Here is an 18,461-nt window from a genome sequence, read left to right on the forward strand (position 1 = left end):
ACTCAAAAGGTACTGCACAACAGGAATGAATTTAAATCCTTTAAAGCACATTTCCCTTGATGTTGAAACAATGGGTTATCAACCTGTCACTCAAGGCATGCGCTGTCACTTTAGGAACTTTACGTAACTTCAGCGTAAATCTCGCTCCGCCCGTCTTGATGCTCAGCACAGTTCAAAGCGCTTGTCTTTACGCAAACTGCGTTCGTGAATAGCCGGAGCGTAGCGTGTTCGTCTGGCTGGTTCGCTCATGTTTCAGTGGGCCACACGGGGAAGGTAAATAAAGACAGGACGGTCACCAGCGCAACATTTACCCGCCAGGAACCGACAACCAGGGGGCCGTTAACCTCAGCCGTCTTTTTTAGGGCCTGCTTCGTTCTGTCGTGTTTTGCTTTTGTCAAAACTGCATTACTCACGGGATAAAAGGAGAAAGAGAGGAGAAGAGAGGTGACAACATCGCCTGGGCAGGTGAGAGGAGTGAGTTTATTTAGCTTGTAAGCTAACTGTCTGCAGCATAGTTGACTTAGTTGACCTGATAGCTTTATTGTTATCATTCATAGCTGTTGCACAAACAAGGCTGCGAATAGCTAACCGGTTGTGGTCTAACGTTAGTACGTTGGGATGTTCAACTGCCATTTACACTTGGAAAAAGCGACACTTGCCCTCAGTAATGTTTCTGTGCTGAAGCCAAACTGACAGCAGACAAGAACCAGATCTGAGCAGAAGAGTTATGCATGTATGTTTTCATAACAGTGATCAGATGGCCAATTCAACCGGTGGCCACTCTTGTTCATCTCAATGGTTTTTCATCAGAGGTGTCATGCACGAGGGAAGCAGGCTGTTTTGGAATTATTGCATAAGGACAGCAAAGTAGACCTGCACTGTTTGTGCACGTGCAATCTTGGTTAATTGTTAATAGTCTTCAGGAACAATGGAATCTGTGTAATCCTTCTAGTCTGGATAAGCTGATGGAACATATGTTTATGTCAGTGGAAAGGTAGCTCAGTCCACAGGATTAATCTCAAGTCGATGATTCATTGTCTTCCAGGCTCTGTTTATAGCCTCACGATGAGCGCAGTAACTTTCTATGCAACTAGGGCTACAACCTTTCTGATACCAGTCTAGAGGTTCTCTACCAGGGGGCTGAAAACTTATTTTAAATGAAGAGAAAACAACAATAAGCTTAAACAAAATCCCATATCATTTTAATTTCTAGACTTGGAAAAGTAATGTAAAGGATTGAAATGGACATTTTATAATGAGCATACATTTTTGATTTATAGCATAACATGATATCTACTAACATGTGCTACATGTTCAAATAAAGTTGTGATGTCAAAATGATACATGATTGGTATTTATCTACTCCGTGAATAATTAATTATACATACCTTAGTATATAATAATTATTATTATTCATTACATTTATATTTATAGATTGGTCTGAACAAAAACTGCAGACAGGCTGAATGAAAATGTAAATCCACTGACAGTAGGTGGCACTTATGGAACTGCAGAAAAAGAGCCTCTAAAAGTTCACCCTAAAATGAAAATTAAGTCATTATTTACTCACCCTGGTGTTGTTCTAATGCCGTATAGCCTTCCTTACTTGTATGGACTACAAAAGGAGATTTTTTTTTAAAAATGTCCCGCTCACGCTTGTCATATAATGTGAATCGCGACCAGCATCAAGCTTTTTAAAATAGACGCTACAGTATCACAGAATGATTCCATGCGACTCGTGTTCTGGAGGTATATGATATGTGTTTGTCGCAACAAGAAGTTATCGCATTCACCTCTGTCACCTGTCATTCTGACTGTCACCTGACAGCAGAAGTTCTGGTCCGAAGGTATTTAACTATTTTTGGGATTTCTAGGCATTGTATTTGTTGTCACTTTGTCGTTAATACTTAAACTATGAAATGTTAATACTAACCGTCTGGTATTTTATCGTGGTTTATCGTCAAACCGGTAACAGTTTCATCCCTCACATAAATACTGATGAAAGCCTAAATGTTAATGCCATTGAATATTTTCGAAAACAAAACTAGGGCGGACAGTGGTGGGCCTTGGAGTCAAAAAGGTTGAGAACCACTGATCTAGACCCTTAACCACTTCACTTTTATAACATGCCACTTAATGATGATATTTCACTTACTTGTAGATATCTCAAGGTGTTAGTTTGATCCAGCCTCACAGTGTGTTGCCATGGCGATGCGGGAGTTAGTGGATGCGGAATGTGGGGGAGCCAATCCCCTTATGAAACTGACTGGTCACATGACCCAAGAAGGAGGGGCTTGGAGACATCGATCAACACCCACTGTAAGTTACTAAACTTTTTTTTTTGTAACCGGGGCAAATGTTTAGCTCCAGCCCTGATAAAACACAACTGAACAACTAATCAAGGTCTTCAGGATTACTACAAAGCTACAGGCAGGTCAGCTTGATCAGGGTTGGAGTTAAACCCTTCAGGAAAGTGGACCTAGAGGGCCAGAGTTGAGAACATCTGATGTAAATACACTGATTTGCCAAGAATGTGTCGATTCATCATACTGTTTACAATCATCCCTAATGATGGGGACTCCGGCTCTTTAGCATGCTGAAAATGAGACTTTATCCCAAAAATCTTGAGTCTGATCATCAAAAGTTTGGGAATTAAATTTTGTTTTGAATTTTGTTTTTTGCGGGCATGACAACAGCATTCTATAAACAAACCTGCAAATTATAGGACTCGCAACCGCATTAATATGCGAATAATGCAAATAATCCTCATTAGTTGCAGCCTTGAAAATAATAAAATATAATAATTAAATTAACATTAAAATCTTTTTCCCCCACCATAGATTCCCCCTACTCCAATCGAAATAGCCACGGAAGAGGAGGTGTGTATTTTGATCTTTCAATTACAATGACCTGATGTTTGTGTCGGGTCAAGTAGTCTGTGATCATGTCCCATGTTCTTAGTGTAATGACATCCTGTTGTTTTTGAAATCCAGCTGGTCAGTGAGTTTCTACAGGCCCCACAACGGCCTCCTCACAGTTTTGATATGGGTCAACTGCTGGAGGAAATGCAGCAGATAGATCAACAAAACTACAGACAGGCTCCACAGAGAGGTAGCGTGCACAAACACACATCCAGACAGATTTCAGCATGTTTCAGTGTGATATAACTATATGTTTTAATTTCTCAGCTCCTGATGTGGCTTCTCTGGCGCTGTCTGGCGATTGGGCGGCAGAGTTCTTGTCCACTGCTGACTCCGTCTCTTCTTCTGGACAAGCTGGTCTTGATCCAGCTGATGCTGATTGGACCAGAGAATTCATCAATGAAGTTGCAGGTTAATAAGTGTGTGTGTGTGTGTGTTTATATATATATATTAGTGCTGTCAAACGATTAAAATATTTAATCGCGATTAATCGCATTAATGTCATAGTTAACTCGTGATTAATCGCAATTAATCGCACATTTTTATCTATTCTAAATGTCTCTTGATTTCTTTTTGTCCCATTCTTTTTTTCTCATTTTAATGCTCTTATCAACATGGAAAAGTGGATCGGCTTGCTTTGTGCAAATTTTTTTTATTGAAAACAACATTGGCATATACTGTGTTCAATTTCACACTAACATTCTCACTTGGAGAAAATAATCTCTCACACAATGTAACACTGTCCATCAATAAAAGGAAATAAGTGAAATAAATACTGACGAGGTCCTGATATTGATGAGGGGGCAGAGAATTCGCATCAGCTGTGTGTGTGGTTGGCCATCATCAAGTGGTATTTCAGACTGGACGTGCTGCGATGATGATAGCTCAGTTCACAACGACAAAACACACAGATCACTTTGCTCTTGTCAATGGAACCATTTGGCAACTTTTTAAAAGTTATCCTTCCATTCAGAATCTTATTGGCATCCATTTCGGCGTCTCGCGCTCGTCATCCACTCAAAACATAACTTTAACCAATTATTTGGCCGGCTTGCAAGCCTAAACAAGTGTGTGCGACGTTTGTTGTTTTGTTTCTGGTCTAGCTATATCCGCTTGCGCTTTGGTCGACGAAGCAACAAAACGTACTCGCCGCGTCCTGTTGCAAAAGCATGTGAAAAAAACTACAAAGTTTGCTAGGCCAAAAAGACCGTTAATCGCGCGATAAAAAAATTGACGCCGTTAAAATGGGTTTGCGTTAACGCCGTTAATAACGCGTTTAACTGACAGCCCTAATATATATATATTTATATACATACACACACACACCCAACAAAAGTTTTGGCAGTGACATCAATTTTGTGTTTTGCAAAGTTTGCTGCTTCAGTATTTGCAGATAATTTTTTCACATATTTATATGGTATACTGGGAAACAATGATAAGTATTTAATACGTTTTAAAGACTTTTATTGCCAAAAGCATTCGATGCAATATTTACAGTGTTGACCCTTCTTCATGCTGGAAAATGCATGGATCATCAACAAATCGCTCCTGGATCATTGAGAGAAGTTGCACTTGCAGGATGTTTTGATACCATTCTTTATTCATGGAAGTGTTCTGGGGCAGAATTGTGAGAGGCCACTACCATGGATGAAAAGCAACCCCACACATGGATGGTCTCAGGATGCTTCACCGTTGGCACGACACAGGACTCATGGTAGCAGCCACCTTTTCTTCTCAGGAAGAAACAATAAATTTTCCAGATGTCCCAAACTTTCGGAAGGGGCCTTAAACAGAGAAAATAACTGCTTCAGTGTTCTGCTGTCAAATCCTTGTACTTTCTGTAGAATTTCAGTCTGTTCTTGATGTTTTTCTTTGGGAGAAGTGTATTTTTTGCCGCCCTTCTTGACACCAGGTTGCTGTCCAAAAGTCTTGGCCTAGAGATGCACTCACACTCACCTGCTGCATATACTGAGCAAGCTCTGCACTGGTGCCATGTGCTGATGATATGATGAGTGAAATGATGTTAGCTGGTCATTGTGCCAGGGCCAAAAAACTAGAAAATTGGGTTTTTGTTATAAAGTTCTTTTTTTCTTTTCTTTTTTTACCAATGATGCTTTTTGCATTTATTTAAAATGCATCTGATCTGAATCAACACAACAACTGAGGCAGCAAACATTGCTAAACACATTTTATGCCACTTCCAAAACTGTTGGCCATGACTGTATGTATATGCCATATATTATATCCTTTTTTAATTTAAAGCTGCAGTCCGTAGCTTTTTTGGGGTTAAAAATGATCCAAAATACATATTTGAGAAAATACATAACCAGCCAGTGTTCAAAACTCTCTGCTTGTCTTAGCTTGATTCAAAGCGGTAAGCTTGTAATAATGTTTTTAATTCCAGTGGTACTGGTGGATTTCCGCGGGAGATTCGAGCATGTCTTTGCGTCATTACGTCACATCTGTACACATAAAGGAGTCTCGGCTAGTAGGCTATATTGCGTGTGAGGATGCTGGAGGTGGAGATTTATAGCCTTTTCTCACAGCACTTGATATAATTAAACTTATTAATTTGATGGCGGATCCAGAAAGGTTCAAACGATAATCACCAGTAACAACAGATTCACCCGCTGTAAAATGCAAAAGACTTTTGCATGAATACAAAGACTTCGGAGTGGCTACAGAAAAAAAGAGACTGCAACCGGACACATGCGAAAACAAGGGATGCATATCGGAAGGGCATTACATGTAGTCACGCAATGCTGACGTTGTTAACATTAACAATTTGAGAACAAAGTATAATTTGCACGGTTTTGCGTGATATGATAAGCGATTGTTAGATTTAATCAGCGCGATTTACTGCAATGTCAGAACCAGAACAAAAGTGGATGTTTCTTACTTGTTCAGGTGACATTTTCCGGTGAAAATTATCATGTTGGTCATACTTCCAAAAATAATAATCTGTGATTCTGAATGACAGTATCCACACCGGCGCGGTGACTGACAGCTGCACACTCTCCTCAAACATTGTGTTCATCAAAGTGTTCATCACTGTGCTGTCGAAGTACAACTCACGTAAAGTTGATAATTCCGCGAATGACTGCAATTGCAGATTTCGAACAGAGATGGCGACAGAGGAAAAACTGCGGACTGCAGCTTTAAAGGGATAGTTCACTTTGAAATGAATTGTTGGTATGTTTTAGCTTACCTCAAGGGCATCCAAGATGTATATGTCTTTGTTTCCGCAGTAGTTTCAATTTTGATATTTTTAGGTCAAACCGTTCTTGTCTGTCAGTCATATAATGCAGGTCTATGGTCACCACCTCAAAGAGCATGCACAGAGAAGTCCAAATTAAAATTAATTCTCACACAAACCGCTTGTTTCGTGTCTTAGGCCATCAATGTGTACTTACATTTACGAGTCATTAAATCATGTTTAATTTGGACTTCTCTGTGCATGCTCTTTGAGGAAGTGACCATAGACCTGCATTATATGACTGACAGACAAGAACGGTTTGACCTAAAAATATAAAAATTGAAACTACTGCGGAAACAAAGACACCTACATCTTGGATGCCCTTGAGGTAAGCTAAAACATACCAAAAATTAATTTCAAAGTGAACTATCCCTTTAAGATGCTATTAGATGTCATTAAAATATCATTAGATGTCATTCAATGTCATTAGGTGACAATTGACAATTCTGACAAATCTACACTCATCTTTGTTCAGCCATCCTTTCATTCGCCGTAGCTTTACTTTTTTCTGTCGTCTTTTACTATACATACACCACTGAGTTCCCTTCCTCCTGTCTCATAGACCCCGGCCGCTGGGCTGAGGAGTACCTGGAGCAATCAGAGGAGAAGTTATGGCTTGGAGATTTGGGAGAAAGAGAACAGGACAAAGAGTGGTATTTTAGGTTTCTTAAAAGGAATAATATAGAGAGACTCGGCATAAGAATATTATGCACTATCGTTTTATGTTTCGAAAGAAGTCTATTATATTCACCAAGGCTGCATTTATTTGATCACTAATACAATAATTATATACAGCAGTTGTGCTGCTTAATATTTTTGTGAAAACTGTGATACATTTTTTTAGGATTCTTTGATGAATGGAAAGTTCATTAAAATTGGTAAAATTTCTTTCCTGTCACTTTTGATCAACTTAATGCATCCTTGCCTAATAAAAAATAATATTCAAATATTTGAATGGTAACGTACATAGATTATACTAAGGTCAGATCAAGAGTAATAGATGTTTACAGAGTCCTGATCCTATCCTTACTTTAATGTATTTTTTATACTATCAGGACACAAGAATACCAGTCAGGTGAAGAACTACGTCAAACAGCGAATGAACTCCTTGCCAAAGTGGACGACCCTAAACTCAAGAACACAGAGGTGAGAGCAAAAGGAAGAGTCTCCCTGCTATCGGTGTTGTTTAAGTGTTCTTTGAGCTGCATCTGAAACACTTTACTCCAAGTCACCACATGCATTGATATATTAAAACACAAATTGTAAACCAATAGTTCCACTTCTAAAAAATATCATTTTAATATGAATAGTCCGTTCTATATACTTAAGTTGCTACCACAAACTGCCTACGGTTGGGTTAAAAAAAAGGGTTTTATTTGATAGAAGAACTGTTTATTCTGATAGCTATTAATAAATACAATTTACCATAAGTAAGGAATTTTCTTGGCAATCCACCTTGATAAAATCCCTTTGACACATGGCTTTTTATGACATATTGCTGCAGCACTGGAACTTTGTTAACATAAGTTTATGAAAAATGTTTTTTGCTAGACATTTGACTAAAGTGTATCTATTTCAAAATAAATTTGCTCTGCTTTCACCCATGCCACATCACAGAAATTATCCATCACAACCGATTCCTCAAGTTAAGATAAAACCATGTTAATGTTGTCTCAAGGGATCATCCCACTTGCATCCCCCGAATGCACTTCTGGGTTATATTTAAAAGGTTAAGTAGTACATTACTGACCACAGATTCTCCATGGGATTAAAATGATTATTATAGATTAATTTTTGCCTTGTGGTTGATGAGAAAGTGATGTGACATCGTTCACGTTTTCATGGTCATTTCTTCATTCATTCTTCTTCTTATTCATTCTCTCTTTTTTCATTTAACTCTGCTCTGGCTTTGTCATATAATTTGGGATATGTTATGCTTTTGGCCGTTACTCCTTCCTCCTTGTGTCCGACCATAACTGTCAAGAAGAAACCACTGATGGACTGATGTGTGTGTGTGTGTGTGTGTGTTCAATGCATCGCCAACGTGTTTCCTGTTAGCCATAGATGTGTAATAGCTGTTGTTGTTGTTGTTGTTGTTATTGTGTAGTTCCTGCGGTTCATTAGGCAGATTGGCGATGGCAGTGTGACTGTGGAGGACAGAGCAGGAAAAGAGCACACTGATAAAGCACAGGCCAAGGAGGCACAGCACTGGGCCTCAAGCCTTAACCAGGTACGAGCCCTTCCCAGCTCCTCTGATAGAGGAAGCACTGTGAAGGGTGACACTGCAGCCCTTTGGCAGCCATCTTGGCTCTTCTCAAGCTGTAACTACATGGCATACTGTAAATCCTTGCCGATTTGCACTGCAGGGATTTAAATACTAACCCATGTGAAAATACAGTTTTGGATAGTTTAATTTGCTTTAGAGACTGAATTATCTACACACAGTGGAGACTAAGACCACATTTACATTTATACTACTGTTCAAAAGTTTGGGGTCAGTAAGATTTTTTTTTGTTTAAAGAAATTTATAGTTTTATTCAGCAATGATGCATTAAATTGATCAAAAGTGACTGTAAAGACATTTATAATGTCAAAAGACTAAAGATTTATATGTCAAATAAATGTTGTTCTTTTGAACTTTATATTCATCAAAGAGTCTTTAAAAAAGTATAATGGTTGTCACCCAAAATTTAAAATATAAGCATATAAGACTTCTTTAAAAATATTTAAAAAATCTTACTGACCCCAAACTTTTGAACTGTAGTGTAATCTATTTTCAAAATCATCTATCTAATTATTTTTATTATTTAATTATAAACAGATTAGTTCATTATAAACATATTAGTTAAAATACTTCGATTTAATAAAGTTTATAACAAAACATTATGATGTAAATTGAATAAGAAATATTAAAGATTATCCACTATTTCTAGGTCATCAGTCAAATTTGTGGACTTAATGCAGCTTGAGTTTTCACTCAAATTGTTATGCAGATAATATAAATATGGATTAAATTAGAAACAGTATTTTCACTTGTGGTCACAGATGTTTGGACCCCACTGTAGATCTAGCCAAGTCCACGTTTTTTTTTTCAAAGGAAAAATTGTCGAGGACTTGGTTTAGGTCTTGGAAACTGGCTCCTGTTTCTAAAAAAGAACTTGGTTTTATCCCATGGTTCAAACAAGCAGTAGTTCAATATTTCCTTCTTCCTTCTGTCATGGACAATCATCATGACATGATCCCTACATTTTAACATTTTAACCATCCATACCTAAATTTTCCCACTATCCCTAACAATCCCACACCAAACGCACAATATCCATAAATACCCCCTACCTGTACCCTCTGTCCCTAACTGGCTGCCCAGTTCCTGGAATCAAGGGAAGGGACTGTGGAAGTGGAAACCCGAGAGGGCAAAGAGAAGATTGACAAAGTTAAAGCTAAACAGGCAGAGCAGTGGGCTACTATCGTCAGGCAGGTAGGACCCTGATCACCTGGCAACAGTGATGCAGTAGTCCTGCTATGTGTTTTGCCTGTGTAGGCTTGTCATGTTCATTATGTTAACTAGCTCCTGCTGTCTTAAAGAGAGCAGACTGTTGCTTTAGTTTAATAGTGCTTTTAACATGGTTATCGCTAAAAGACCTGTACAGCTAAAACCCTGCTCACACTGCTTTTCACTTGTGCCCAGCTACTGAAACCACTTTGACTTCCTGCAATAGTGAAGGTACACTGAGCATTGCTTGCTATTTTTAATATAGAGAGGAAAGGAAAGATGGATGAATGAGGGTGAGTTTTTTTCTTCTTCTGGTCTCTCATGCCCTCTTTCTTTTTCCATTACATCCTTTCTTTTTTCCCCCACTCTCATTCATCACAGTATGTTGTCTTTTTTCCCTTCACCTGGGTATTATTTAAAGGTGTAAGCGATTTTTGAAAAACGATGTTGAAAGTGGATCGACTGAGCACCACAACAAACTTGTAGCCAATCAGCAGTAGGGGGCATGTCCACTCATTATGGGAGAGGAGAGAGAGTGAGCAAGAGGGAGCATTATCTTGCTTCGCTTCTGCTATAATAAAAGAAACACTCTTGCATTTTGGGGATGGTTGTGTTTGTTTGGGTTGGTTTCAAATATCAACAATGTGTTCAACAACGATTTTGAGAAATCACTTATTGCACCTTTAAGCATTTGCAGGCTCTGTGATGTGTTAATATGGAGGCTGTTAACAGCCTGGCATGTCGCTGTGCTCGGTAGGTTTCGGCAGATTCTGCAGAATCATGGGTAGATGAATTCGCCACTTATGGGCCAGACTTCCAGCAGGCCAAAGCAGCGGTGGAGGTGAGCCAGGCTGCACACTTGCACACATATACATGAACTTGAGTGCGATACCCTTGAATTCATTGGTGCTTGTGTGTGTGTGTGTGTGTGTGTGTGTGTGTGTGAGTTCAGAGTGATGTTGATTTCTGGGAGAAACTCCAGCAGGAGTGGGAGGAAATGGCGAAGAGGGATGCTGAAGCTCACCCTTGGCTCTCAGACTTCGACCAGATGCTCAGCAGCTCTTACGACAAGGTATCTGGATATACACCTGTGCCCATTTACAGCATGGATACTTCCACCTAACTGAAACCTTGAGCCCTTTCCCAGGCTGTTATCTGTGCTTTATTACAGTTTATACAATGGTTAGTTCTAGTTTTGATTCTGCTTTGGTTTCACATGGAAATATGTTCATTGACGTAGTAAAAATAGACAAAATAACTGGCAATATGGTGTCTAGAATGTATGTTACTTAATATTAACCTCTTGTTGAACTGTTGTATAAGAGCAATATCATACTCTCAATCATGCTGTTACCTGTGGCCGAATCTTTTGTTCTGATATTCGGAAGGACAGCATCTTAAAGGTTGCATACTACATATTCACTCTTTTTAATACTCAGTTTAAATTTTCTGCACAAAAATCATTTGACAGCTTTCTTTTCTTTTAAGTAGATTTTTTTTATTGTTCAGATTCCAAATACACTACCGTTCAAAGGTTTGGGGATGGTAAGATTTAAAAAAAAAAAAAGTAACCCTTGTGCATCAACTAAAAAAAGTTACACATAGGTCCATAGTGGACAAAAATGTCCGTGTCAAAAAACTTGAAACTTGGGAGCACAGACTTAAGTTTGGTCTCATTTTAAAGAAGACCCGTAAAAAAAACTTTATATAGGTTTATCCGTACGTTCACACCGCCGCCGGCGAGAGCGGCAAAATTCGCTCTCGCCGCCCTGCCAGCGACGCCGTGGAAAGATTCGTGGACGCTCTGATGCTCTGACGTAGATCGAATGCGTGATCTTTTTTAAAACTGTATTTACAGGGGCCGCAAAGCAAACAAGCATGACGATCATTATTTTTGCAGAAAATTGATCGATGGAAAGAACTTAACAATTATAGTGACATGTTTGCTAATGAAATAAACAAATTAAAAGCCATTTGTGTGGTGTGGCTTTTGTGTTCATGGTTAAGTGGTATTATAATTTGCATTCCCGCTGAAAATCTTGCCTATAAATAGTGTTGCGCGCCTTCTTATCAAATTCAAATGATCAACCTCCTCTATTTTGCTTGGGAACTAATGTGGTCGGAACCAAAGTTTACAGGACTGCGTTCTCTGGAATCCTCTCAAACGGAGCACTTCTACATTCCGATTGGTTGCCACCGGTTGCCGCCGAACCGCGTCATTGCTTATTACCATAAAGTTGACCTGACTTCAACTCTCCTCGCCGCTCTCACCGTCCAAGACGCGCCGCGCCGCCCTCGCCGGAGCGCACAGTAAGTTTAAAAAAATGATTTATTATTTTATATAAAATTTATATTTTATGAAACATGTTGAACTCTAAAACGGCTAGAAAATCAAAGCCATAAATCTAAACAAGTTGTGTTCCAAATTTGAGGTTGATATCTCAAAAAATGAGCTTTCGGTAAGATTTTGTTTGGGCGAGTTTCTCTCTCAAACACACACGCACATACGCACATATTTTTTTTATTACACACATACAAACCACACTCTGACATCCATACCAACACACCCAAACAATTATAGTTGCATAATTTATCCAATTGGCTCTATAATATGCTGAAGCAGAAAACAGGAATAAAGCGAGTATTTGCTTTGTAGGCCAAACTTGAGAAAATGGCAACATCTGGTTAAAATTTTTCAATTTAAATAGTGAAGCCTTACCAACAGAATGAAAGCCTCTTAACAAAGATTGCATCATTTTATAGTTAAACGGCCCTGGGATTAAAAATTGCAGTTTTAATGGGTTTCAATGGGAACATCTTTGTCCTAAAGTCACTGAGAGGAAGTATTTTGTGTACGGTACCTAGTGCAAAATAGATTTTTTTTTAAAGGAAATGGGGGTGAAATAGTAAAATTCCAATAAAAATACACACCTGTGCCCAATTGTATGCAGTTAGCATTAACTCAGGTGATCAAAAAACAAAACTGAAAAAGACAAAAATGTCCATAAGGATGCACAAGGGAAGTCTCTTGTGCTCACCAAGGCTTCATTTATTTGATTAAAAATATAGTACAAAATTGTAATACTGTGAAAAATTATATCAATTTATACTTTTATATATATTTTTAATTTATTATTAAACTGAATTTAATTTAACAGCAACCATTATTCCAGTCTTCAGTGTAATCATTCAGAAATCATTTTATTCCACATTTTCATATTAAGATTATAAAGGCCTTTACGTCACTTCTTATCAGCATAATACAACTCTTGCTGAGTATTAATTTCTCACACACACTAAAAAAAATCTTACTGAACCCAAACTTTTGAACAGGGGTGTATTTTATTTAGGTATCTAAACTTTTTCAGAGAATGGCAAAACATTTTTTTTATTTTTTTATTTCATGTTGTTGGTCCCATTAAAATTAGTGTGAATATGCCTTTACTCTTCTCTTAGGGATATCAATTTGAAGAAGACAACCCCTACCTGTCCCACGATGATCCGTTTGCCGAGGGTGTGAAGAGGATGGAGGCGGGGGACATTCCTGGAGCCGTACGTCTCTTCGAGAGCGCGGTTCAGAAAGAGCCAGACAACCAGCTGGTCAGAGCCTCATACGTATAAACCCGACATCCAAAAACCGATGATACATTTTGTCTCAAGGGACTCTAACTCTGTTCTACTTTCTTGCTTGTCTTTGTGAAACGCTGACTGTGTGTGACGATACTGCAGGCTTGGCAATATCTGGGCACCTGCCAGGCTGAGAACGAGCAAGAGTTTGCTGCTATCAGCGCCCTCCGCAGGTGAGAAGTATAACTGCAGTCTTACTGTGCACATCAATTAAATTCTCCTGACTAGTCTATGACAAATATGATTTATTAAAATACTGCTCCTGCCTTTTAAATTCAAGTCTCAATTGTTGTTTTCAGATGTATTGAGCTGAAAAAGGACAATCTGACGGCTCTCATGGCTCTAGCTGTGAGCTTCACCAATGAGTCACTGCACAGACAGGCCTGCGAGACGCTCCGTGATTGGTTGAGGCACAACCCCAAATACAGGCCTATCCTGGAGCAGCATGAACGAGAGAAGGAGAGGGAGGGTGTGAGAGAGAAGGAGAAAGAGAGGGAGAGATTTGGATCTCTTTTGCCAGAGTAAGAGGATTCTTGAATGCAGTAAAAAAAACATTCTGGGTTCAAGGTCTAAAAAACTGATCCTGTTTATTTCCATTGTAACTGAGTGCTAACAAGATGCAAGCTATTAATGGCATCTCTTCTTGTTAATCAGCTGCGATGAGCAACATTAGATTTTGTTGATTGCACCGGGTACAGGTTTCGCTCCTCATGTACACTGCCGTTCAAAAGTTTGGGTTCAATAAGATATTTCTGAAAGAAATGAATACATTTATTCAGTACTTTTATTTCAAATAAATCCTGTTCTTTTTAACTTTTGATTCATCAAATAATGCTACAAAAAGTCACAGTTTTCTTTAAAATATTAAGCAGCACAAGCATAACTGTTTTCAACATTGATAATAATAATAATAAGAAATGTTTCTTGAGCACCAAATCAGCATATTAGAAAATTCAGCTTTACCAAATGGTTATGGCACATCACTGTAACCATGTTATCTGCTTTAAAAAAAACTGATGAAATTATTTTACCACAACTATGCTAAAAATCTTAACTTTTAATTAGACACAGAATTCCGTTAAATCTTATTCATGATTGTACAGCACTGTGGATTGATCAGATGTGGAAGAAGCCTGTTTTCATGCCGACACTGGCATGAGATATTCATAAGACACTGGACAGGGCATTGTAACCAAGCAACAGATTTACATTTGTCACCAATCATAAGCGAGCAGTGCTCTAAAAATACATCTAACACAAACACAGGTAGGTGAGTTCCATCTAAGTTCCATCCAAGTGTTTTAATCTTTGACAGTGCAGATATTTAAATTCTTTTTGTATGACTCAAGAATGATTATGCACTGTCTTTTCTTCATTAAAGAATATTTTCTTTAAGTAAAATCTACTCACCATTTTGTTCCAAACCTGCCTGACTGGCTATCTTCTGTGGAGCACAAAAGGAGGGTTTTAGAATAATATTCTGGCCTAATGAAAGTGAATGAACACTTGGTTTCTTAAGCCATAGAATGACAAAAATCACCATGAAAGTGTCATATAATTGACTGTATTCCAAGTCTTTTGAAGCTATATGATTGTTTTTTGGTCATGCGGGCGAGTAAATAGTGAAAGTATTTAAGTTTTTTGGGTGGACTATCCCTTTGAGCTACACACTAATCCAGTTCTTTCCTTCTTTCTTCTTCCTCTTAGGGCACTGTTCAGTGAAGTGCAGACGTTGTTTTTGAGTGCAGCGGCCGCTGACCCCGCACGGGTTGACCCTGAGCTGCAGTGTGGTCTGGGCGTTCTCTTCAACCTCAGTGGAGAGTATGACAAGGCTGTGGACTGCTTCAGTGCCGCCCTGTCTGTGATGCCACAGGTTGGTTCATTCACACTTAAAAGTGGGGTAAGCGTTATTTGAAAAACGCTGTTTGGAAGTTTGTCGGACCGACACACGAACAACAACAGCAAACGTTTATAGCCAATCAGCATTAGGGGGCGTATGACGGTGGAGGAGAGAGAACGAGCAAGAGGGAGAAAGAAAGACTGCAGAAATAGAGATGAAACACAATACAAAGGAGAAAAGCTCACACGAAATCACTGGAAAATGAAGGGTTACTTATGACTGGGCAAGAGCTTTAGGACCCGCGTTAATATTAGAAAAGCTTTCCAGCGCTGGAGAGAGCTAAGCGGGAAGGCCTGAAAACAGACGCAGAGGTTGCTTTGATTCGCTCCACACATGAGTAACACTGGGTTTGAGTGTCATTGCTTGTCTGGAGCTGTTGGCTACTAACAATCAACTCTTGTTTTTAATTACTATTGTGTACTGCACATTAATTGTTTTGTGCTTTCTTGTCATTTGTTCATCATCTGCACTTTATTTTTCGTGAAGCATTATTTTGTTGCGCTTCTGCTATGATAAACAGACATCCACTCTTGGATTGTGTGTGTAACGGAGGCCAGCTAGAAAGAGTCTCGCTGACAACCGCTAGAGAATGCGGTGTTTAGCGTCATTGTTAGTGCACTCGCATGCAGGAGGATCGGGGTTCGAGACCGACTCGAAGCAGGGCGGTTAGGATTGGAGGCTGAGTTTTGGAGGCGGAGCATTTAAGAGAGGGGTGTGGTTGTTTGGGTTGATTTCAAATATCAACAATGTCCAACTGTGTTTTTTGAAACATAGCTTACCCCACCTTTAAAGCAGTGACAGACCAAGAATGATAACTTAAACGATAAATGTAACTATAATATTTTATTAATTGTTCTAATTCTATGAGAATAGGAAAGTCCACACCACAGCTAAATATTATATAGTTATCAGCATTCTCCCATGGCTAACCTGGAAGACCCTCAACAGACTACGAGCGGAACAGGGGAGGTGCAAAGCACTTATGAAAGCATGGAACCACCAGACAGATGACGCATGTAGCTGCGGAGCAGTACAGACAATGTCCCACCTACGAGTGTGAAAACGCCCCCCAGTGCAGCCCCCAGGACCTGGCTGAGCCGACCCCATCACCTGTGACCTGCGCCAGATACTGAAATTGCAACGGACTCGACGACGACGAGCTAGTTATCATAACGACATAGAGAAATTATATCATTGGAATCATTTTCAGAATTTTTTTTCCAGCTGATGAATGATAAAAACATTGTCAACCAATCAGAATCCACCCAACTTTAAAGAGCTTGAGCTTTTAATGTCGGCATGAAATCAAACATATTTTCTTCCCTATTGTGATGGTGTAGGACGGGACTTGATCTAGTTCATGGGGAATTAATTGGATTGTTGGATCGTTGTAGTTTGCTATTGCTGTGATGTCATGTGAGTGACAGGTTGTCCAGCCCTCACGCTAGTGAGAAGAGAAGAGAAGACGTTGTATTATTCCATAAAAAATTACATTTGGATTTCATGGTGACTAAAGCAGCCAGCAACAAAACTGCAGCATGTGCTTTATAACAAACAAACAATGTTAATTTGGATGCAAATATAGTTAATCATTATAGTTACCTTTATAGTTATTGTTGTTGGTGTGAACGGGTACATTGTTATATTCTACACATTTTTACACATTGTTCATTAGTATTTTAGTTCACATTCTTCCTTCTCTCAACCCTATGTGAAGGATTATCTGCTGTGGAACAAGCTGGGAGCAACTCTGGCAAATGGTAATCGCTCCGAGGAAGCGGTCGCAGCTTACAGACGCGCACTGGAGTTACAACCTGGATTTGTACGCAGCCGATACAACCTGGGCATCAGCTGTGTCAACCTGGGTGCACACAGGTTAGTAAAAGAAGAAGGTTTCATTGGGGTAAACTAGCAAACAAAAAGCTAAATGCCATTTGTCGTTTCTCCATCAGGGAAGCAGTAGAGCACTTCCTGGAGGCCCTTTCTCTTCAGCGACAGGCCGCCGGGGATGGAGAGGGAGGCGCGGGGCGAGGGCCAGGTGCAGCAGTGACTGTGATGTCAGATAACATCTGGTCCACCTTACGCATGGCACTGAGCATGATGGGAGAAAGCTCGCTTTACTCAGCCGCCGACCGGCGAGATCTGGACACGCTGCTGGTGCACTTCTCCCCAAGAGAAGGAGAGACAGAATGAAGGATGGAGGAGTTGAAGGAGCGCATGAAGATAGAATGTGAGTGTGGAGAAGCCTGTTTTGGAGAGAAACATCAAGACCCGTGATGTACATTTCAACAAAGCGGGACATGACGTTGCTACAATGTGAGGAGAATAAAAAGAGTGAAACGCCCATTTAGCTCTAACACTGCATTAATGGACAGACAGATGCCTGAGAAAAAGAGACATGTTGAAAAGCCCATGATACAGTTTAAAAACACAACATTATTCCTATGGGTTGTCACAAGTTTACGCTTACAGAGAATCTGTTGTAATTTTTCCATTTTGTTAATCTTGACGATTACTGTTCTTTCCATTGTCCTTATCAAAATGACAGTAATATTTCTCTTATGGGGAAAATAAGGTCCCAGCACTGTGAGCTCAAGAGTACTTGCCTCTGTTTGACAGAGAAGAGGGATGTGTTGTGTTCTACGTCACTACGGCTCCTGTACAAAGTAACAGTGATTTGCAAGCCTTAAAGTTATATTGGCAACTTAATTCGTACGCGAGACTGAAAGACATGTCTCTAACACTCTTTCTTATCGGATATTTGCTCTTGCTGTAAAATTATTTGCTTAATTGTAAATTCCACTTGCCATATTGTGTATTGTACCATAATTATTAATGTTTTGCATATAGCCAATTCAAATTGCTATTACTTCAAGCAATAAAGCTTTGACAAAGATGCTTAGTAACTTGAGGAAAAATATTCATATTTCCAAGCACAAGTAAATTATATCATTTTATGAGTATATAATACATTTTATAATTACATGATTTTACAGATTTATCGATTTTCTTTGTGGCATTTTATTCAGAGTTTGCTATTGGCAACAATCAAAATACTAAAACATACTTATTTTAATAGTAATTCAATTCGCTAAAGTAGTTTTTGTAACAACAGAAGTGTGTGCAGGTTTTTATCTTTTTCTTTTTTTCTGTTTAATTGACTGTTTAACTACACAAGTATAAAGAAGGCGTCAGCATTCAACCAGTCAACACGCGGCTGTATTTCAAATCGCCGAAACACGCCCAATAACATGTATTCACCGT

The 18,461-nt window shown here is 39.1% G+C and overlaps 1 protein-coding gene across 4 annotated transcripts; it reads left to right on the forward strand.

Annotated features, from left to right (window-relative positions):
• The first annotated feature begins 203 nt into the window (after window positions 1–203).
• pex5 (peroxisomal biogenesis factor 5) lies at window positions 204–18,093 on the forward strand. Of its 4 annotated transcripts, XM_056269925.1 has the most exons (17): window positions 204–465; window positions 2,162–2,319; window positions 2,841–2,879; window positions 2,994–3,111; window positions 3,189–3,332; window positions 6,740–6,830; window positions 7,233–7,323; window positions 8,285–8,407; window positions 9,545–9,655; window positions 10,428–10,511; window positions 10,623–10,742; window positions 13,127–13,270; window positions 13,400–13,470; window positions 13,597–13,818; window positions 15,005–15,170; window positions 16,915–17,072; window positions 17,150–18,093. In XM_056269925.1, the coding sequence occupies exons 2-17, from the start codon at window positions 2,206–2,208 to the stop codon at window positions 17,388–17,390; spliced, it is 2,037 nt and encodes a 678-aa protein (XP_056125900.1). In that variant the 5' UTR covers window positions 204–465; window positions 2,162–2,205; the 3' UTR covers window positions 17,391–18,093. The 4 variants fall into 4 exon arrangements, with proteins under 4 accessions (XP_056125900.1, XP_056125898.1, XP_056125897.1 ...); XM_056269923.1 differs by lacking the exon at window positions 9,545–9,655 and having other exon boundaries at window positions 205–474; XM_056269922.1 differs by lacking the exon at window positions 9,545–9,655 and having other exon boundaries at window positions 206–465.
• Window positions 18,094–18,461: the final 368 nt, after the last annotated feature.

Source organism: Rhinichthys klamathensis, unplaced genomic scaffold, assembly GCF_029890125.1.
Source record: "Rhinichthys klamathensis goyatoka isolate OS25496 unplaced genomic scaffold, OSU_Roscu_1.1 h1tg000295l_1, whole genome shotgun sequence".
In the NCBI taxonomy this organism is placed as follows: Eukaryota; Metazoa; Chordata; class Actinopteri; order Cypriniformes; family Leuciscidae; genus Rhinichthys; species Rhinichthys klamathensis.